Genomic DNA, 22,999 nt, shown 5'->3' on the forward strand with positions numbered 1-22,999 from the left:
GCATCTGTTGACAGAGCTCCAGTGTGTGAACATTAGCCCACTCACCATTTGAGGTGAGGTTATTCATAACGTTTACAGAAAAGGTTACAGCTGGATTAGTGTCACACACAAGGAAGGAATCTCAATTCTGTGTGGGGCAGTGTTTTTTCTAAGTGCTGCAAGATTGGAGAAGCACAAACAACCCCATTCCATATTAAAAAACTACTCCGAAATAGAATAATCAATGCCCCTATATCCCAGAATGAAAAGGAGTGCTGGGATCTATCATTGAGATTTTTTTTTAACTTTAATTTTTTTTTTTAAACAGTCCAGTCTTTATCTCCCTCCTGGTCATCTCTCTGATGATTCCTCATCCCATTCCTTCTCCCCCCTTTCCAAGATGTCCCCACCCCCACCCACCAGGACGCCCTATTCCCTGGAGTCTCAAGTGTCTGGAGGGGGTGGGGACATCTGCTCACAATGAAGCCAGACCAGGCAGTCCTCTGCTGCATATGTCAGATTTAGTTTTAAGAGGTCCCTCTACTCTTTCCTCCGCTTCTTGCCTTCATGCTCATGTTCCTTGGGGCGACTGCTATCAGAGGGTCTTTTAGAACCACCGTGCTGTTTGGCTTCTTCCAAAAACTTGTCCAGACCAAAAGGATCCTCCTCAAACTGCACTGGTCCTTCTCGGCCTCTCTGTTTGCGGTCTGATCCAGAAAACTCCTTATCAGGAACAAATCTAGAGGAAATGAGCAGAGGTCATGAGCACTCTTCCTTGGCTGCTGTAAACAGGACCGAACACCAACCGTCTGCAAGGGTACCTGTTGGTCTTTATCCTGGTTTCCAGGTCATCACCATACATGTCCTTGTCCAGATTTTTACTGGGCCTGTAGATACTCTGGGCCATATCTTTCCCACCTCTCCAGGCCTGATCATAAACATTGTAAATTTCATCTTCTCCACCTGCAAATCCACTGTCCATACCCTGTGGAAAAACGAAGAACACTAAAAATAAAGGTGTATTTATCCAATGCTGGATCTGAATACTTAGGAATTAACATTTCCAAGTTTACAGCTAATTAAAAAACCTCAACTGCAACATTTATATAAAATAATAAACAAGTATCAAGTTATTCATACACATTTGAGTCCCAGCGGTAATGAGGCAGGCAGGTAGATCCGAATTTCAGTCAGCCTGGTCCAAATGTCATGTTCTAAGACAGCCAGAGATGTATAAGAGGCCCTGCCTCAAACAACAAAGTTCTGACTAGCCAAAAAATAAAGGACATATGGCTGGGTGTGGTGGTGCACAACCTTAATTGGATACCTAGGAACAGAGAGTCAAGCAGATCTGGTTTACAAAGGCCAGCCTGGCTCACATAGTAAATTCCAATACAGCCAGGGATACACAAAGAATACATCTTCAAAAAACCAAAACTAAAACAAAAAAGCCAAAACAAAAAGAAGACACAAAGTTGGGTGTGTAGAGAAAGTAGGGTAGATCTGGGAGGAGGTGGAGGACAGTGAATATGGTCAAACTCAATTGTATGAAATTCTCAAAAGACCAAATTCCAAAAAAAAATCAATTAACAGTGACATTAAAATTGAAGGATTGTATTGTAGATACTAGACAATGATGCTGACAAATATCACCTCAACTGCCTGAGAATGTCACTATCCGTTAAATCACAATGAAAATCATCAAGTTTCCCCCAGTTTTAAAAGTTTTAAGCTTAAGGTCTGAAGAGATGACCACTTTGAAATATTTACTTATTTGGAACTTTCATCCCGACTCCTGCCCAGCTTAGCTGACATTGCACAGCAGTTAAGAATAAAGCTTTGGAATCAAAGAATTCAAGTTGAATCTCAGTTCTATCAATTATCCAACCCCATCTCAGCTATCTATGAGAGATAACAGGGTGCTGCAGAGATGGCTCAGTGTTAAAGCACTTTCTGCATAAGCCCGAGGGCACCAGTTTGGATTCCTTGAACCCGTGTAAATGATAGGTGGCTGTGGAAGCTTGCCTGTAACTCCATCCTCTGAAGATGTAGACAGGAAACCTCAGAGCAGACTGGGTAGGAAGACTAACTCAGTGAGTTCTGGGATGGACTGAGATCTGCCTCAGTGAATAAGTTGGAAGGAAGAGTGATAAAGACAATTCCCAACATCAACTTCCAACATCAACATATGCATGTACACACAAGGGCCTACCCAGGCAAACATGCATACAAATGAAAATGGAAAAAAGAAAATAAACCTCTTCCCCAAAAACCAACAGTCTAGCTTCATATGTTGTGCGTCCACCTCCATTCTTTCAAAGGATTGAAATGAATAGACTTGGTACAATGCTGGGAATATAAAACATCAAAAAAATGCATTGTTGCTTGGAAGAACTTACATGCTATCTCTAAATCTCAAGCCATTCAGTCACAAGTTATCCCTGGGAAGAGCTAAGACTACACTTACTATCTTCAATGAACAACAATATGAAGATATATGCCTTTAAAACAAACCCTTTCCTTCCCAACTTGCTTTTTAGTTCTGGTGTTTTGTCACAGCAATAGAAACCATAAGAAATCTACATACAAGACAAAGGTGTTTCTAGTTCCTCATACCTTGGATTGGTTGAAGAGCCTTTGGTCATACTGAACTTCATTGGAAGTTCGAGGATTGGGCACACCAAGAGCAATGACTTCACTGATATCTCGATTTTCATTTCTCTGTAGTTTTGACCTATTTGAAATAATTATTAATACACTTCACAGACAAGAGGAATATATGCAAAATAAGTACAACCCCCTCAGAAGCCAAGTGTAAATGTGTTATACTTAAGTCTTATGGCCATATATGGTCTGATGATGCACGATCACACCAGCAGCCCTGAGACTACTTCAGATGCATGCTTAGAAATGGTGGCTAGGAGTCTACAATTGGGTCCTCTTAGCTCAGAAGAACACATGAGACTGTTTCTTGGATACAAATGGATGCATCGCACACCTTCCATCCATCCTTCTCAGTGGGCTATACTCAGCTCTGACCTAACTACACACAGTAATTTTTAACCTACTAGGATTCCATGATGTGACAGAAAACCTGGCAATGACTAATTACTCTACATGACTTCTGACATTACACTAATTCCTCTCCTGTTTTAGGATAAATGCAATCAAGATCTCAATGAAGCTACAGTAACTGTCACCACTTACAAGATGCTTAGGCCTTAGAATATTCCTATAGACAATTTTATTTTCATCCAATTACAAGTTCATAGGCTCTTTACTGGTTTTAACTTGAAACTGTTGATTGGATCAGCTTCTAGTATTATCAGAGTGTGGAAAATTGCTCATATGGGAAGAAAGTGTTTCTTATTTGCATTTAGCACAAACCCTAAATTCTACCTTTGGCGCACAGCATTTTCTGGACTTTGAAGCAACCTCAGTCCTCAGGCACTTGTGACTCACAAACTTTGCTGATGCCTACTTTATGTTCCTATGAATGAACTGGGTTTGTCATTTCCCCATTCTTCAAAGCCCTGTTCTGAATGTTAAAGTCTGTCACTAAGGCTATGGTGTCTGGCTTTCCACCTACACACAGGCATGCAGCAGCTCATTCCACCACTTGGGAGTCAAAAGGCACAAACTAGAACAACTTTATCCTTCCCTTCTTTGCCACAGACATGATCTGGAATCCTTTTCCTATCCCAGAGATTCTCAAGGCTAATTACTACTACTAACTACTACAAGGTTTAGAACAAACAGGGAACTTTCTGGGGGGCTTCAATTCTGTTAAGATAAACCATTTGAGTGTGGCAAAGTTAGTTCTTAATTTATTACCAAGTTAGAGAAATGCCCTTCTTCCTGACCCACATTTATGCAGGTAGCAACCCACCTCTTATCAGGAGCTGCCCTGGAAAGGTTCCGGTCATGCTGTCTCTCTTTTCGCCTGTCATGACGGATTTCATCTCTCTCACGGGCCTCTCCATCCTCTGTGGACACAGCTGAAAATTAGCTTGTCATATTGTATTAGCTACTCATATTTTTCGCAAGAGGCTCTTCAACCTTAGAAAATGCTATATTTTCCTATGGTTTGGAGACATGGCCTAGGCTTGTCTCCAATTCTGGCTCTTGTGTCCCACCCTGCTGCTGGGATTAGAGGTGTGCACCACCTCGTGGTCACACTCAGCCCTTTAACGTTCTTTGCAGTCAATTTAAATCCAGGTTTGTGGACTGGAGACTCCTACTTCAGCCTCAAGTTACCGAAAGGCACCTGTGTAGAAAGCTGGACTGGAGTTGAGAGGTGAGCATGTGGTGAAAATCCAGCCATGCTAACTGTTTTCCAAAATTAAACAGAGTCTAGGTGGAGAGGGTCATTTCATCACACACTGCTTTTCACCTCTTCTTCCTCATGTTTGAAAACTGTCGTGATAAAGTGCAAAGAAAGGGCTGGGGAAATGGCTCAGTGGGTAAAGTGTCTGCAGTTCCAGCACGAGTACCTGAGTGTGCATCTCTAGCAGCCAGGCTAGACACTGTAGTGTGTCTTTGGGAAACTCTAGGCAGCCAAGGGGTGAGCTTTTGACTCAGTGAGACCCTTTCTCAAAACCAGAAATAGTGATTGATTGAGCAAGGACACTCAATGCCACCTCTTGCCTCCACATGCACATGTAATGGGTATGTGCATGCACACATCCACATCAGTGTACATACACACATATACACACCACACAGAATCTTTTAGCAAATGGGAAGAAAGTAGAACCATGTACAGGCTCTTGTTGAAGCAAGAGCCTAGGCAGCCTAGCTAAATTGGTGAGCTCTAGGCAGAGAGTCTTTGTTTCAAAAAATAAGGTGACTGGCCAGCTTTAATAGTGCCACAAAAGCCACTGTGGGAGGATTGGGGGATTTAGCAGTGTTATCCAAGTGTTGGACCTGCACACCATAATCCCAACCTGTCTGGCTGGGTGAGCCCACTGGTGCAGCAGGGCAGTGATGTTATGGGGCTGACCTCCTGCTTTTGGCTCAGATCCCTAACTGCTCTGGCACAGGTAGAGCGTTCTGACACATTCTCCTATGTAGAGAGTCGGGTACACTGGGGTAAAGTCAAGGGCTTTTGTAGTCAGCTGTCTTTCCATCTAGAATGTTCTTCTACCACACAGCCACATGGTTTACTTCTGATTTTTTTTACTAATATTAGCTTTTACAAGTAAGGCCTCTTCTGACAAGCCTTTCCTTCTGGCATTTCTATATCCTGTTTTATTTTTATGTATCCATTGTATTATATACTATATGATTGATTTCATTCACTTTTGTTGTTGTTGTTGTTTTGGAGACGAGATCTTAACTATGTAGCCCTGACCTTCCTCAAAGTTTCCGTCTTTCCTCCTCAGCCTCCTCAGTGCTGTGATCAGAAGTGAGTTACTACTACCAAGTGAGTTACTCCCATATTAAAGATTTCTTTTAGATATGTACTTCTTGTTTTGGTAACTCAGTTCTACATTATTTCTGATATGTCAATTTTTCTTGTACATATAAACTACTTTTGTATGCTGTAAAAGACAGTCCCACAAACACACTCCGTGCATGGAGACTTTCTAAAATGACATATACATTATCACAAAGTAAATTTCACAACGAGAATTGTCATACCTTTCTCCACGTGGGTTTTGATCCCAGCTCTCCTTTCTCTGGCTTTCTGGGCCATTTCTCTAAGTTTCTCTTCATGTTTCTCCTTTTCTTTTTGAGCCATCTTTCTCTCTACCTGGGCTCGCATTTCCACTGCTTCACGAGCCTGTTTAGTAAAGTGAGATGTTAAGTAGAACTCACGATGATCCGATGTTTACAGCTATCTTCCAACTCCTTACTAAAGTCTGCTGGTAAAAGCAAGACTTTGTTTGTTGCTGCTAAAAAGACTATACGCCTTTGGAAGGCTGGGTTTTTGTCTTTAGGGAATGTTTTAATGATGCAACCACAGCAAGTTCAGTTGATGTTTATAAGAACATTACTAATGCTTTTTTTACAATCCAAAAATGAAATATTAGCTGAGCACAACAGCCAGCACCTAGCACAAAGCAGATCATCTCAGTCCATGAGTTCAAAACCAGGCTGGGATGTGCTGGACACAGAGGTACATGACAGTAACCCCAGCACTTGGAAGGCAGAGGCGGCTGAGTCTGTATGTGTTTGTTCCAAGGCAGCCAGGGCTATGTAGAGAGATCTTGTCTCAAAAACAAAACAAAGGAAACCAGGCTGAACCATAGTGAGATCCAGCCTCAAATGTAAGTAAATAGGTAACTAAATGTTGCTGGACATGGAAGTGCATACCTGCAATCTAGAAATCAGGGGACTGAGGCAGAAGCTGCAGCTTGAAACTCAGATCCTATTTCAAAAACCAAAATCTACCGACATTTAAGTATACTTTATCTTAAGACAAAATCTTTGCCTATATCTGAAAGACTTTAGTAAAACAATCAAAATCTAATAAAATTTGAGTTATTTGTATTTGCACATGTATATCAATACAGCACTAAATCTGTATTTATATGTCAGTAGCCAATACCATCAATGCCATTTTTGAGTGAACTAAATGACAATCTTTACCTACCCTTCCCTACAACTGTCCTTTTGGGAAATATCTACATCTAAAATAGAAGAAAACTGTACAACATACAACTGTACCTAGTAATCTTCAAAGAACGAGGTCAGCCTAGGAAACCACTACTCTGGCACAGGGGGATCATCACTGCTAGGGGGTCTCTGGACAGAGCTGCAGCTAGCCCCTGCTGTATCAGCACACCCAATCAGTGTCCTCTGGTACCTGAGGTAAACTGATGTGGGCTCATGATACAAGAAAATTCAGCAAAGTGTAAAAGACCAACCTTCCGATCAGCAATGTAGAGCGCTTCAGCCAGTTTGGCAAAATTTTCATTTATGTGGACAGTCTGAAGTCCTCTTCCATCAGCAGCCAGCCGCTTATCTAATGGGATCGTATACCCCTGAAATGAAAGCAGAAGATAGGTCAGCACAGTGGGGCTGCAGTCATCATGTAACATTAACTAGCACCTACCTATTCTGAGAACCACTTGCTTTTCTATTTCTCACAGTTCTTTTCACACAACAGTAAATGCTTTGGATGGAGGGTCTGTGCTCTAACCACTCTAGTAACTACATGAGGCTAGCAACACAACTCCCCATCTCAAGGAAGGTGGGGTAGAGTGCCAAGGGATGTCGAAAAATTTAGAGTCAGTACATGGGTGAACCAAGTCTGGATCACTAACATTATGATGCAAAAGCCCAAGCATTTAAATGAAGACTATTGTCCAATGTCAAACTATAGTAAAACCAAGTCCTAAGAATGCAGACAAACTATGAGAACACAGGGAATATGCTGAACATCTGCTGGAATCGTATCTTCTGGCCTGGTTTTATTTTTCCAGATTTCTAACTTGTCTATCAAACACTACCCTTAAGTCCATTGTCTGTCTCCTAATAACGAAGCAGCGCTAGCTGGGTGTGCTGCTACAAGTCTGCAACAACACGAGAGGATTCCAAGTTCAGGACTGGCCTGGCCCCATAGCAAGTTCCAGGCTACAGACTGGGACCTTGGCACCAAAGCAAAATATAAAGAACCTCCCATCTGAAAAGAACCCAGAGATTAATGAAGACCCAGTGTTTCAGAGCTGCCTCAACACCTCACAGCGTTACATAGACACAAATCAACCCACGTAAGATGGTTCAGAGCTTGGGCTGACAAGATGGCTCAGCAGGTAAGAGCACACTGACAAATCTTCCAAAGGTTCTGAGTTCAAATCCCAACAATCACATGGGGGCTCACAACCACCTGTAATGAGATCTGACGCCCTCTTCTGGTGCATCTGAAGTCAGCTATAGTGTACCTACCTATGTATAATAATAAGTAAATCTTAAAAAACAAACAAACAAAAAACACCATTTAAAAAAGATGGTCTAGAGCCTTTCCAGTGGAAGGTGACTATGTAATTTTATATTTAATTCCTGGCTTAAAGCTGCTGCCGTCACCCACCACTGAGTCATGGAGTAGGACTCCAAGCCTGTAAGGAATAGGAATCAGGAAATGGATCCGGATTTTACAGATCCTCACCAATTCTGGAAACTCTGGCAGTTCATATACATAGGAATTTTTGTGTTTGTTTTTGAGTTTTTCTATGTATTTGGGACTCTCTATTCAACCTTGGCTGTCCTGAAACTCACAGACTGGCCTCAAACCTATAGACTCCCCTGCCTCTGCCTCAGCACGTCCTGCATCACAAAGGTTTATTTTTAGAGCTTATTTTTTTAGAGAGGATCTTGCTATGTAGTCCAGAGTAGCCTTCAACTTGCTATCCTCCTGCTTCATTTCATGTGTGCAGGAATCACAAGCATGCAACACCACTCCTGACAACTCTGTGAGCAGCAACACTACGCAGAAGAATAGCTAAGAATAAAGAAAGCAGTGAGACCCTCCTAGCCATGTCCCCGCCCCGGACACTCTGCTGGCTTTCTTCATGTGAACAGAGAGACTGGAAAGAATTCTAACCTAGAAGTTTGATCTTCGTGAAGAATTGTATCTTCAATCAAGAAGGTATTTTTTTCTCTCTCTTTTTTCCCCTTATCTATGTGTTTCTGACAGCTATAATATACCAGAGAGATTTACATGGTATTCAAATGCCTGGTATAGCATATTTCTGGTGTAGTTTAAAATGCAATGCTCCATGAAGCTGTCTATTTCTTTGGGGGTACATCAGGTCTCAGATGCTGACTGTGTGCACTTCCACTGAGCTCTGCCCTTAGCATTTGTAATTTCTTATTGGGAATGTTAGGCTAACCGAGGAGCTAAGGCTTCAAGGAATGTTCCCAGGCTCCGACTCCGTCCTAAGCAATCCCCAGGGACCGTCCCAAGAGACAGTGTGGGAAAGTAATCACCTTAGCGTTCTTCCAGTTGGAAATACAAGGAGGGATCTTCCACTCTTGCTGTTCCTTTACAGTCATCTGAAAACAGGTGAGAAGAGACGTTTTTATTACAGCCTAACTGAAAGCCCAAATACGATCCTCCCCAAGGACATCTCTACATGCATCAACACAGGACGACAATTGCAGTAAAACCTCTGCTAGAGCGGAGCAGCGTGAACTGCAGTCACAGGAGCAGTAATGTGAAGAAAGGAGAAGAGTTCAGATTATCAGAGATGTTGGACAGTACTTTTCCATACTTAGGCATGGCTGACTTGGAGGAGTGGGGCAATATGGAAGCTTTCAGATGAAAACGGCAACTGTGCAACTCAAAGAGGATCTGTCCACTCCCTGAATTCAGAGCTCGAGCTGCTGCGGGTAAGCCAGCATGCTCCCACATACTCATTCTCAGAAGCACACCGAACTGTACTTTAGTCTTAACTGGGTCCATTTAGTTTGTAAACTAAAATCACAAGTGAGACTTGACTATAGCAGGATTACCTTCCGACTAGGAGAGTGCATTACAGGTGCAGGAGGAGATGGTGGTCCCCGGGGAATTTTCTTATTAATCCTGAAGAATAAATTAGAGAGAAACAGTCAGAGCACAAGGCTTGCTTTTGTCAGCTGGTAAATGTGGCCACTGTCACCACTCACCTCACAGTGTTAACACCGCACAGTACAATGCACTCCCAGGTTGATATAAGTAACCCACAATGAATTAAACATGAAGCATACGACCCAGTCACCTGGATAACAATCTAGACAGTGAGCATCCTCATCCCCTCATCTTGTGCGTGACCCAGATCTCTCCCCACCCACTTCTCCATGGGCAACCACTCATCAACCGTCCGTAACTAAGTGTAAATTCATTTTCTAGAATTCTTTAAACTTAATTCATTTAATATCTGTGTGTGAGGTGGGTATGCATGTACCCTGGGAAGTGTGGACATCAGAAAACAACTATCAAGGAGTGGGTTCACGCCTCATGCCATGTGAGTTCAAGGAACTGACCTCTAGTCATCGGATTGGCAGAAAGTGTCTTAACCTCTGAGCCTTCCAGCTGACACCACGGTGTAGTTTTACACATACACACAGATATAACATTGCGTCATGTGTTTCTGTCTGGCTTCTTTCATGTAGTGTAATTATTTTCAGACTCATCTGAAAAGGCCTTTCTTGGCTTAATATTCCAGGTACTGATGTGCCAATGTTTGCTTATCTATGTACCTGTTGATGAACATGTGGGACACTTTTCTTGTTGGATACTTAAAATATAAATATATTTATATAAGCACAGTGTAGCTGTCTTCAGATACACCAGAAGGTGGCATTGGATTCTAGATGGTTCTAAGCCACCATGTGGCATAAGATTGCTGGGAATTGAACTTCAGACCTCTGGAAGAGCAGTCAGTGCTCTTAACCACTGAGCCATCTCTCCAGCCCCCTCTTGTTTGATACTTTAAAACAGCAGCAGTTGACCACTGTGAAACCGTATACTTACTTGAATCTTGGAGGCTCCATTGGGTCTTTCTGCATTTCCACCATCCGAATGACCCTCTGTTTAGCTCCAGAATTGAATGCTACTCCTTGCTGAGATGGTGTGTAGCTAAAGAAAGTAGATTAAAATTAAAGGTGTTAACTACTGCAAGCTTTTTTTTGTAGGTATTTGTCTTTTACTACAATCCAAAGTGACCACACTTTCAACTCTTTGCAGAAAGTTCTGATATAAAATCACCACACATTTAGGCAGGGCAGCCAGATACAGACCAGAAAAGCAACAGAAACCGAGTCACAAACAAGATGTGCACTAAAGTGCTTACTGACTTCCCTTCTCATCCTCTCCACATCCCACCTGGGAAGTGCTCCTCCTCAGCTTCGCAGGTCGAAAACACCTACTTTATCTCTCCATTATGGGAAAAAATTGCCAGGCATTGACTGTTCTTCCAGAGGACTCAGGTTCAATTCCCAATACCAATATCCAATCACACTGCCTGTAACTTCAATTCCAGCGGATCTGACTCCCTCTTTCTGGCCTTGCAGGGTACTGGGCATGCAGGCAAAACCCTACTAACTCCATGTTTTCCTTTTCGTTCTAGTTCCAAGCATTCCTTACACAGTCCGCTGAAGGCCCTCAACATTTAGAAATAGTGTATTTGTTTATTAAATATAATAAAAAATAATAAACAATTGTGGTTTGGGTCATATACCACAGGAAAGGGTTTATTCTCTAAAAAGAAACCCCTGAAAATCAAAACCATAACCATTTGAAGATCACAATGGTTAACACCTTTTTTCTTGAGACAGGGTCTCACACCAAGTATTCTTGGCAGTCCTATGACTCAGAGATTCACAAGACTTTTCTTATGCATTTGCAACTCCACACAGCTTCTAACAGTTACTATCCAAACATGGGTATTTTAAAGAACTTTTGCAAGCAAGAGTTAACAGGCTTCAAAAGTCATTAAGACAACATGTTTGTAACTGGCTTTGTAGGCTGGAGAGTTATTAAAATCCCACCTATTGAGTGTGACATGCAACTAACTCTTGCATACCGGATATACTGAGCAGGAGCCAGCTTGTCAGCTGCGCGAACTGGCATGGCTGCAGCAACCTTCTGCGACACAGATTTCTCCAAGGCAACTCTTGTCTTTTCTGTTATCTGAAACAAGAAGCATCATGTTGAGTGGTTTGGAAATTAGTAAGGACATAAAGTCATCTAAAACAATCACATGTATCAACTCCTCGTTACCTCTTTAATTGCCTCTTCATCGGGCCGTTGCAGGTCTGGGTCATCTGCATTCATAACCTCCTTAGGAACCAGGTCCGTGTATTTGCTGTAAATGACCTATAGAGTGTCCAAACACAAGCAGGCTTAGGGATACAGAGAATGGAAAGAGCAGTCTCATTAAGTCAAAGTCAGTCTAGATGTCAACACGTTCTTGTAGCATATTTTCACATTTAGGATACCTAGCTTTGTGGTTCAGATTTTAAAGCTAAAATTGTTTAAAATACTCAAGTCAGTATCCAGATACATTCTGCCAATAAGACCTTGTACGTTAGTGATCTCTATTTGAGGCTTACCACATCTTGAAATTAATGATGATACAAACTGCCTATGGCTCCACTGTTTGGATTAAAAACTCATCAGAATTTAAGTCAGGCTACTAAATATTTTCCAAATTCACTGAGCCTAGAAAATTCCACTGGCCTCATCCTATTTATAATGTTTGTTTTCTGGAATCAATTCTATAAATTAAAAAAAAAAAAGACTATTTTCTTCTGCAAAAGTAAGAGAAAACAAATATATTTATATGTGTATTCTAGTTTCCTGTCTGTCTTTGTGAGAGAGAACCTGACCAAAAACCCCAGGGAGGAAAGGTTTACTTGGCTTACAGTTCTAAGTCAGAGTCTATTACTGAGAGAAGTCACGGCAGGAACTCACACTGCTAGTAGTCACATCAGACCCAGTCAGAAGCAGAGACATAATGACCCTTGCTGTTTGCTCCCATTTAGCCTTCTTTCCTTACACAGTACAGGAATTTCTCTGTCTAGGAAATGGTGGTGCCTACACTGGCCTGACTTCTACATGTGGCCAACTCCATTTAGACAATTCCTCAACTGAAGCTCCCTTCCCAAGTGATTCTGGGGTTATAGCATATTAACAAGACAAACAAATTATCCCAGTATATAACTTGTTCTATATTCAATTTTAGGACTACTTTATGAATTCTATCAGGACCAGCAAAGTTCCTAACTCACCCTCAAATAAGATAGGGCCACATATCAGACATACCCAAGTACCTGGCTCAGAACATTCTACACAAGGTATTTATTTTCCAGAGCTATAAACTGAAATGTTTAGCTTACTGTGTTGAAGAATGAAAAGGATTGGAAAAGAGAGAATTTAGCAGAGGTTTAACTACTGACACACGAGCCATCGCTAGCATCATGTTTTAAGCGTGTTCACTTTATAAGGAACCGAGAAGCACACAACAATGAGAAGAGTAAGGATCAGTACATGAGGACCACATAGCAGTAACCCACCTCAAAAGCTGGATTCCTTTTTAGGGTGGAAAAATCTACCCCACCACAAACTGAAAATCTTCTAACACGGCAGAGGAGCACTGAGATTACCACCAAGAGTTGACCACTTTTACACGGCACTCATTACAGGGAGCTCCTAAGTCAATGGCTTCCAAGTAGTCACGTATGTTCGACATAGTCTCAATACTAATTTAGTACATAAGAGCCATTTTGTGCTTATTTGGGTATTCCAAAGTTAGCAGGAGTGAGATTCTAGCATCTTACAAGGCAGAGTGAGGGACATCTGAGGAGCAGGATTCCTCGTGATAATTGACTATGAAGTCTCACATCCTACAGCCTGAACACCTAATGTGCTGGAGAAACCCAGCATATCTCAGTACGCAACATGGCTGGGAGGAGGCCTGGGAAAACTACTCTGAAGGTAGGCGCATAGAGATTTCCTCATTAGAGAAAAGCAGGCTGGGGTATGCATGTGCCTTCTGGCCTCTACAGGCACAGGCATATTCACATAGGTAAAAATAAAACCTTGCTAAACCATAAAGAGAAAGCAGCAAGTCATCCGACTGCTGGGCTGACAAGAACAGGACTGAAAGGTGAGCCTCTCAACACATACATCACACCGTGTTGTCTGCAATATATAAACAAGCTAGCAACATGGGATTTATCACAAGGTCAGCTGAGGTCGCTGGAGTTTGGGAGGAGGGATTAAAGACATTCCTTAAGGAACTATCGCTCACAGAATGTTTTCCACAAAATAGCTGCAGAAGGAAAACTGCACATGTTGGCAGTTTTTAAGATATCACTGAAGTCCACACAAGTTCTATCAAAATATATCCCAAGGACCACTTCCTCACATGTTTCTCTTATGAGTGTCTTAGGCATTGTAGTTTTAAATGCACAGAGAACAATGGTCAAAGATTTTTCTCTACTATTAAGTGTTTTCGCCCCTTCTTATGCCTATCACTAACACTGGACAAGGTTGTGACTCTAGGGCAGTGGTTCTCAACCTTCCTAATGTTTTAATTTTTTTTTTTTCTTTTTTCTTTTTGAGACAGGGTTTCTCTGTGTAGCCCTGGCTGTTCTGGAACTCACTCTGTAGACCAGGCTGACCATGAACTCAGAAATCCGCCTGCCTCTGATTAAAGGCATGCGCCACCAGGCCTGGCATGCTTTGACTTTTTAATACCTTTCCTTATGTCATTGTATGGTGAACCATACAATTACTTTGTTGCTACTTCATAACTGTAATTTTCCCACTGTTATGCATTATAATGTAAATATCTGATATGCAAGATGTCTACTATGTAATCCCAAAGGGGTTGTGACCACAGGTTCAGAGCTGCTGTCTCCATGCTGTAATCCAGGGAAAGCCCCATGCCCCAAAACATATCTAGAAGTAAATAAAGATCCACTGAAGCTTGCCATATCTTAGCATCACTGAAACTGAGGGAACTTCCTGCTTCTATCAGGTATACGGGGAAACAGAACAAAGCTAGGCCTTCAAAGCAGTTCCTCACTGTTACTGTTACAGAGTCCAAAACGGCAAGTGGCTTATCATTTCCACACAATGTAATACATTTCACAAAATATTTATCAATACAAAAAACAAGCAAACAAAACCAATGAGAGATTACCTTGTCTTTGGACTGTCCCTGCCGAGCAATTGCATCATATTTAATTTTCCCTTCAGGATCCACCTGAATGGCCAGAGCATTCGACATTTTTTTCTTTCGTCCCATATCCAGAGGATACTGGGCCACATGGATTTCTGGGAAAGCACCTCCATCTCCAAAATCCTGTATATTTCAAGAAAAGAAGTAAAAAGAATATTTAGTAGTAAGTAGCAAATCATGCAAGTTAGCAAATCTATGCTAGGTATGAATCACAGCAGTAAACAACGAGGTTTTCATCTGTGCAGTTAGCGGGCAGTGTGTAAGCCAGACCGAGTGTAGGAAGCACCATGAGGATGGTACAGGTTCTGCAAGAGGCGCTGTCATACTTTCAGAGGAGTGGCTGTGAGGGCCTTTTAAAGAAATAACACAAGTGAAACTCTCAACCAAAGCAAACAAAGGAAGATCCAAGCTGTGGTGGTTTGAATAGGTTATAGCCCCATAGACAATGTGTGTGAATGCTTGGCCCATAGGGAGTGGCACTATTAGGAGGCGTGGCCTTGGACTAGGTGTGGCCTTGTTGAACTATATCACTGTGAAGATAAGCTTTACTGTCTCTTATATGCTCAGGCAATGCCTGTGTGGAACACAGTCTCCTTCTGCTGCCTTTGTATCAAGATGTAGAATTCTCAGGTGTTTCTCCAGCACCATGTCTGCCTCAACACTGCCATGCTACCCACCATAAGGGACTAAACCTCAGAAACTGTAAGCCAGCCCCCAAGTAAATGTTTTCCTTTATAAGAGTAAACTTGATCACAGGATCTCTTCATAGCCATAAAACCCAAATTCAGACAAAAGGGAATCATTTTCCTTTTCTTTTTTGGTAAGCTATGGGGGGTGTGGGGGGAGAGAGGAGGGACAGAGGGAGAGGGAGAGTATGTGAGTGAGTGTGTGTATGCTGGGATTGAAGGCATACATCACCATGTCTGGCTCCTCTAATAGTTTTAAATCAACAGTCTTTGTTGATTTACATAGACTTTGTTGATTTAAAACTGGAAAAAAAAATGGGGCTAGTGAGATGGCTCAGCAGATAAAAGCACCCGACTGTTCTTTCAAAGGTCCTGAGTTCAAATCCCAGCAACCACATGGTGGCTCACAACCATCCGTAATGAGATCTGACTCCCTCTTCTGGAGTGTCTGAAGTCAGCTACAGTATACTCACACATAATAAATAAATAAATCTTAAAAACAAAACAGAACAAAACAAAAACCCAAAACAAACCAAAACTAAAACTGAAGTTGGAACAACTTTTGGTCCTGAATAGATTACATAAGCTATACTCAACTCCCGTTACCAAGATTGTTAGAAAAAGGGAAACTCATCAACAGGTGTATTTACTGGAAAACAACAACAACCCCAAAAAACCAACAACCTCATTTTTTCTAAAGTCTGTTTTTATCACAGGATATTTCATTAAATCTTGGATGTGAATTTCTAGCCTCAATATGCTTATTTACTGGAGAGAGTTGATATTTTTGAAAACCAACAAATCAAGTGAAAAAGAGCTATATTCTTGTAAATTAGGCAGAAATAAGTCTTCCTAAGAAAAGTGCCTTCCTGTACACAGATCATCAATCTGACACACACTCAGACTTGCTGGAGTTCTTCGACTGTAATCAGCACAACTGTAGCTGTAGCATTATGTGGTCATTAACCCTGCTAGAAAAATCACAGCTTTTACTGTGAAAACTATAACAAAATGCCTTTTTCAGAGAATAGCCACTCTCCCCAAAGCACCCTGGCATTTTCAGATTAGCTGGCCACTTGAGTTTGATTTCTAAATGAACTGCTCTGATTCGCCAGGATATACAAAACCTTTGATAATCAATTAAGACTAGAAAAGCTAACAGCCACCAGATGTCAGAAAGCTCAAAGGCTCTCTTGTATGAAAACTGAAGCCTGCTGTCCCCACGCTGTAATCCAGGGAAAGCCCCATGCCCCAAAACATATCTATAAGCTCTTAAAGGACACTAAGTACAATTATATAATGCCTGCCACTACCTTTTGGCTGCATAGAGGAATAGATTATCCAGGAGGCTGGAATGCCTTCCTATCTTGTCATGCATCACACTAATTCCAGATGGAACAAAACCAAATCCCAAATTCTTAAAAACAGCAAGACAGGCTTCACACACCTGGATTCATAAAGACCAGATGAGAACACAGACAAAACAAAACCCAACAAAATCCAGGGCTGTTACAGCAAGGCAGGGTGGGCTTTGTTAGGTGCTCTGTTTCTTGACCTGACAGAGTGGACAGAGGCATGGCAAACAAGAGAGAGACAGAGTGCAGAAGGCTTTGAGCAAGATGCTAATCAATGTTTCTATTTGAAGATACTAGAAACCCACCTGGAGGCAGACTGCAAAAAGGTAGAGACCTTAAGTATCCGGCAGATGTCATAACCTTATGTATAAGGCTACACAGGGCTGGAAGTTGGCTTGGTGCTTAAGAGCACTGGCTACTCTTTGCAGAGAACTCAAATTTGGTTCCCAGGACCTACTTGTAACACCTGTTGCAAGGCCCTCTTCTGACCTCCAAGGACACTGCATGAATGTGGTACACAGATATATGAGGAGGGAAAACACTCAGACATATAAAATAACTTAATCTCTCATTCTTTTTCTTTTGCTTGCTGACTTTTATTTTTTGAGACAGTTTCCCTGAATAGCCCTGGCTGGCCTGGAACTCACTCTGTAGACCAGGCTGGCCTCAAACTCACAATCTGCCTGCCTCTGCCTCCCAAGTGCTGGGACTACAGGCATGTACCACCATATCCAGGTAAGGGGAGATCATTTGATATGAACACAATATATAAGTTTACTAACTGCTGACCCATCTCTTTAGCCCAGATAGGCTAGGTCTCAAGTGTTTACTTTTCTCTCCAGATAAGGAAGATGGCAAATATGTGCTATTGGGAAAAGATATGTAATGAAATATGCACAGGATTCTGAGTAATCAGTTAAATATGTCTCCAAAGGAAATTTGTTCTTTGGAGACAAATCAGAGGTACAAAAAAATCTTTGCTTCCACCAAATCAACCAAAGTTTTAGCTTTCACACTCCCAAAAATGTAGGTATGTAATATTATGACCAGGCATGTGCTAACATAATCAAACTGAAGACTTAAAAAGCACACAAACCAACAAAGGAGACACTATTGGAGTTCTCCCTGAAGAAGGGTATCCTTCAGAGTTATGACATGGTATTATTTTCATTGTTGAAGGTGGGGTGGGGGTGAGCACAACCAAATGCAAACCCACTCTGATTCTTTTCCTTACCAAGATTTAAAGTTTGTATTTATTATTACTAGTGTATGTGTGACAGAGAAAGAGAGAGGGGGAGGGAGAGAGAGAAAGAAGTGGGGCACATGTCCACACCACAGTGCTTGCAAAAAAAAAAAAGTTTGGGGGGCTGGAGAGATGGCTCAGTGGTTAAGAGCACTGACTGCTCTTTCAGAGGTCCTGAGTTCAATTCTCAGCAACCACATGGTGACTCAGAACCATCTGTAATGGAATCCAATGCCCTCTTCTGGTGTGTCTGAAGACTGCTACAGTGTACTTACATATAATAAATAAATCTTAAAACAACAAAAATGTTTTGGGAACACGTTCTCTTTTCCCACTGTGGAATCAAATTCAAATTGTCAGGTTTGTGTAGCAAGAGCTGCTGCTTGCTGGGCCATCTGCCCCTTCTTGCATCTGTATCACACTCTCCCATTATTGTTCAAGTGCTGTAAGACCTACATTTGTAAAGGTATGCTAGTCCCTTTTGTACAAGTTGAATAGTTCAGTATGATAAGAAGCAAAACAGTGATTTTCCGGTGATCACCGACCAAGACAATGAACAAGAAAGTCTATGCAAGGAAGAACAGACTTTCTGAACTTACTAATGCATGGCTGTTAATACTCACCATCCAGGGTTCAAGTTTATCTTGCAAGTGTACAATAATATATTTTAGCCCACATTTACCTCTAACAGTCTCGGAATCCAGCCTTTCCTATATCCGTATGGGGGAGGCTCCCTTCGAGAGGAGACCAGAGAGGTCTGCAGTGATCTCTGAGATCTTGCCCTTTCTTCAGCTTCAAGTTGGTCCTGAGACAGCTGAGTAGGCGCAGGTAAAAAGCTACAGGAAATTAAAGTCAGAATTTAATTATCACAATTCAGCTACAATATGCCTTTACTCTGCACACAGACTTTTCAATGATTATTAGAACCATTTAATATTTGTTATTCTTATGTGTGGAAAGGAAAAAAATTACTCAGAGACAAACAGTAAAAATGTTGACTATGCCAAAGGCAAATGCTTGTACAGACTTAAGAGGGCGTCAGATTATTACGGATGGTTATAAGCCACCTTGTGGTTGCTGGAATTTGAACTCAGGATGTTCAGAAGAGCAGTCAGTGCTCTTAAGTGCTGAGCCATCTCAACAGCCCATCTGTGTTTCTATACTTTATACAGAAGCCGGCCTCTAGCACATGGTTTCCTAAGAATCCTTCCTATTTTTTTCTTTTTTTATTAGATATTTTCTTTATATACATTTCAAATGCTATCCTGAAAGTTCCCTATACCCCCCCACCCCCCATCCTGCTCCCCTACCCACCCACTCCCGCTTCTTGGCCCTGGTGTTCCCCTGTACTGGGGCATATAAAGTTTGCAATACCAAGGGGCCTCTCTTCCCAGTGATGACCAACTAGGGCATCTTCTGCTACACATGCAGCTAGAGATAAGAGCTCTGGGGGTACTGGTTAGTTCACAGTGTTGTTCCACCTATAGGCTTGCAGACCCCTTCAGCTCCTTGGGTGCTTTCTCTAGCTTCTCCATTGGGGGGGCCTGTGTTCCATCTTATAGGTGACTGTGAGCATCCACTTCTGTATTTGCCAGACACTGGCACAGCCTCATACAAGACAGCTATAACAGGGTCCCTTCAGCAAAATCTTTCTGGCATATGCAATAGTGTCTGGGTTTGGTGGCCTTCCTAATTTTTAACAAGGTCTATTTAGGTAGTCCAGGCTGGTCTTGAACTTGTCCCCGTCTAGTCTCAGCCTCTAGAGTAATGAGATTATAGAGGAATTCCACATAATGCTACTGTGCTTTCCTATTGGTTTTTCTGTTTTCATTGTCAGCAGACAGACTCTCACTGTGTAGATCCAGCTGCTTCCCCAGTTTTGGGATTAAAGCTGTCTAGACCATGTGTATACCATCCAACTTTCTGCATTATGATTAACTATTCATTTACCAGACAGAGCAACCTGAGCTGCCATGTGGGTGCTGGGAAACATACCAGGTCCTCTGCAAGAACAGCCAATGCTTTGAACCACTGAGCTATTCCTCCAGTCCATATTTGCTAGTTTTATAAACGACATTTAAAAACACAGAAATGAAAGCTAACTGAAAGCTTTGTAGTCCTCAAGCCCAACCATTTTGAGACTTCACCTTTCAGCATTGCTCTGATAGGCACTCAAGACATACTATACCTCTGGCGTTCTTCTTGTGTGCATCCATTTTAAATTCTACTTTCCCCCTCGTGGTCCTACTAATCTGTATCATAGTGCCTGAAGAAGACTTGAACATTTGCTACCTAAAACACTCAGTCAGCACAACTCACTCTTATTTTTCTGTACCGAGGCTGGTACCACACATCTGTTGATGTACCAGTACATCATCTGTTGGTTCCAGTTTCATTTCTGTGGCTGTTGTTAAAAAACTGCGGCAAAACACAATTTACAGGAGGAAGAGCTTATCTGATGTCTTAGTCACTGTATGTATTCTTGCACAAAACATGACCAAGAAGCAAGTAGGGGGAGGAAAGGGTTTATTCAGCTTACACTTACACAATGCTGTATATCACCAAAGGAAGTAAGGAAAGGGACTCGCACAGGGCAGGAACTTGGAGGTAGGAGCTCATGCAGAGGCCATGGAGGCTGCTGCTTTCTGGATTGCTTCCCCTGGCTTGCTCAGTTCGCTTTCTTAGAAAACCCAGAACTACCAGCCCAGGAATGACACCACCCACAATTGGCTGGGCCCTCCCACCTTGATCACTAATTGAGTAAATGCCTTACAGCTAGATCTCATGGAGGCATTTCCTTAAGTGAGGCTCCTATCTGTGTGATAAATTGAGCTTGTGTCAAATTGACACACAAACCCAGCCAGTACATTTGGCTTATAATTCCAGGTTACAACCCACAAGAGATGTCAAGGCAGCTAGTGAAATCCCACAGACAGTCAAGAGCAAGAGGGACTTGCCTTCTTGCAGAGAAGCAAGGAGGGAAGGAGGGAGGCAGGCAGGCAGGCAGGCGAGGCACCATGTAAGCTGCTTGCTGGTTGGCAGAGTGGCTTATACTCATCTAGCTTTCTTAAACTGTGCAGGACATCCCGCCTAGGGAATGGAGCAGCCATTAGTGGTTTGGATCTTCCTGCATCTCTTAGCAAGAAAAACAATCCTCTCTAGACATGTCCATAAGCCGATCTGTTCCAGGCAATTTTTTCACCTGATATCTTTTTACCAGGTGTTAAGCAGATAGTTAAAGCTCACCAGGTCAGTGTTGTTCTGTTTTTGTTTTCAAATCCTGGCCTTAAACTACCTATACAGACCCGATTGGCCTTGGAACTCAGAGATCCTCCCGCCTGCACTATACTATTTTCATCCCTGTATCCACTTGTCCATTTTCCCGGTTAAAAAAAAATTTTTTTTTTTTTTCATTCTACATATACTACCTCTAGGGCGAAGCAGGACAACGAACCTTAATTCATATGACCAAAATATTCTTAGGATTCATACTGTTATGAGCCAGGAAAAAAAATATGAGAAGTGGGTTTAACAGGTACAAGCCAAGGCCCTAAAGTGAATACCTTCTTTAAAATCAGACTTTTCCAGCTGAGTTTGCATGGAAAGTTTTTCCACTTACAGCAGTTGGGAGTTACATAACTTTTTGGAAGTCTCCCACTTAGCATTTTTTTTTCCCTTAAAGGTTGGAAACACTTCACATACAGTAACCAGGGCAACAAGGAACAGCAAAAGCCGGAGGTGGTTCTATGTACAAAAGAAATTCTAAGATCCAAAGTTAAAAGGTGGAGCGGCGCGCATTTAGTCAACAGCAGCCCCTACTGCTGTCAATTAAAAAAACACTTGGTCGGTTCTTGGACGTTCCCAACTCTTTGGTTTTTTTTTTTGCAAAATTCTTTGTCTCGGGAGAGAGAGTAGCAGGAGAAAATGAGAAGCACAAAACATATAAGCGGCTGGAAAGCCTCCCACGAGACTGGCGAGCTTTGCTTAGCGGGGTTAAATAAGCCGCGGCTTCGCAGTGCAACCATCTCAGCCCGCAGTCCACAAGGCGCTCGTCAATCTACCGCGCCGCTTACGCGAAGCACATGTGAGGTCCTCGCGGCGAGGCCATGACGGGGCTCTCGGAACAGGGGAGGGGGGGCGAACTCAACCCGGGAAGCCCCAAAGGAAAGACCCCGGCTTCGGCGCGGCCTAGTCGCGGAGGAAGCCCGAGAGAGGTTCCAGCCACGGTTTTGACTAAGTTACTTCTGCGCCTCAGGCCAGGTCACAGCCCGAACAGTCCAGGCAGAAAGGAAAAGATGTGTACTCCAGACCCTTCCGTATCGAGGACCCAAATCAACAACCCACCTGGTGAGCGCCATCTTCTTCCGCTTCTTCCTGCGCAGGCCACAACGTCGCCGGGCGAGTCTTGCCCGGGAACGAGGAACACAATGGAAAAATGCTCACTGCGCAGGCGCTCTGACCGAACAGCCCTCTGGGCCTTGTAGTTCTTTGAGAGAGACTTGTGACAGCCAGTCTGTTGAAAGTGCGTTAGCGACAACTACCTTATCATACGAAATTCCTTACTTCTGTAGATTTTACAGGCTGCAGGGTCTCTGTTTAACATATCAGTAGTGATAATACAAATATGATATAAAGCCTTATTTTGGGACGCTAATACTATTATCCAACTCCGCTTTAAGGCCGCTACACATAGTACTGCTTAAGAGTATTGAATAGGATGCAAAGTCTGGCTGATCTCCCTCTATAAGCCACCTTCCGTGCTTATAGTTAATCGTTTTGTTAACAGTCATCTACTTTAAATTTTGCTTCACGAATGAATTATTTAAAAAACAGTGTGGGGTGTGGCAAATAAAGAAGATGCTAGAAATTAAGATCAATGAGCATAGATTTAGTTCAGCAGATAATTTGGAGCTGAAGTAGGACTGAGACAGGTAAGAAAGACAATTATTTATTTCTGAGATAGAGTTTTTCTGTGTGGTCCTGGAACTTTTTCTATAGACCAAGCTGGTCATGATCTGACATCAGCTTGACACTGCCTCCCAAGTGTTAGGATCAAAGGTC

The 22,999-nt window shown here is 42.3% G+C and overlaps 1 protein-coding gene across 1 annotated transcript; it reads right to left on the bottom strand.

The window, feature by feature from the left end:
* Positions 1 to 71: 71 nt before the first annotated feature.
* Snw1 (SNW domain containing 1) lies at positions 72 to 22,353 on the bottom strand. The gene is made up of 14 exons (XM_021179155.3): positions 22,283 to 22,353; positions 18,621 to 18,774; positions 14,616 to 14,777; positions 11,687 to 11,782; positions 11,490 to 11,596; positions 10,439 to 10,543; positions 9,439 to 9,508; positions 8,914 to 8,979; positions 6,852 to 6,968; positions 5,623 to 5,764; positions 3,869 to 3,965; positions 2,596 to 2,713; positions 801 to 964; positions 72 to 718 (listed from the first exon to the last, which is right to left on the bottom strand). Exons 1-14 carry the CDS (start codon positions 22,294 to 22,296, stop codon positions 520 to 522), a joined length of 1,611 nt encoding a protein of 536 aa, XP_021034814.1. The 5' UTR covers positions 22,297 to 22,353; the 3' UTR covers positions 72 to 519.
* Between the last annotated feature and the right edge of the window lie 646 nt (positions 22,354 to 22,999).

This window comes from Mus caroli, unplaced genomic scaffold, assembly GCF_978045245.1.
Source record: "Mus caroli unplaced genomic scaffold, Mus_caroli_1 scaffold_14, whole genome shotgun sequence".
NCBI classification, from domain to species: Eukaryota; Metazoa; Chordata; class Mammalia; order Rodentia; family Muridae; genus Mus; species Mus caroli.

Excerpts from the sequence above, each read along its gene's own strand:
- Snw1 (XM_021179155.3), bottom strand. Across the intron at positions 14,778-18,620 it reads GGATTCCGAGACTGTTAGAG|GATTTTGGAGATGGAGGTGC; the intron begins GTAAATGTGGGC and ends TGAAATATACAG. Across the intron at positions 6,969-8,913 it reads CCAACTGGAAGAACGCTAAG|GGGTATACGATCCCATTAGA; the intron begins GTGATTACTTTC and ends CTTTCATTTCAG.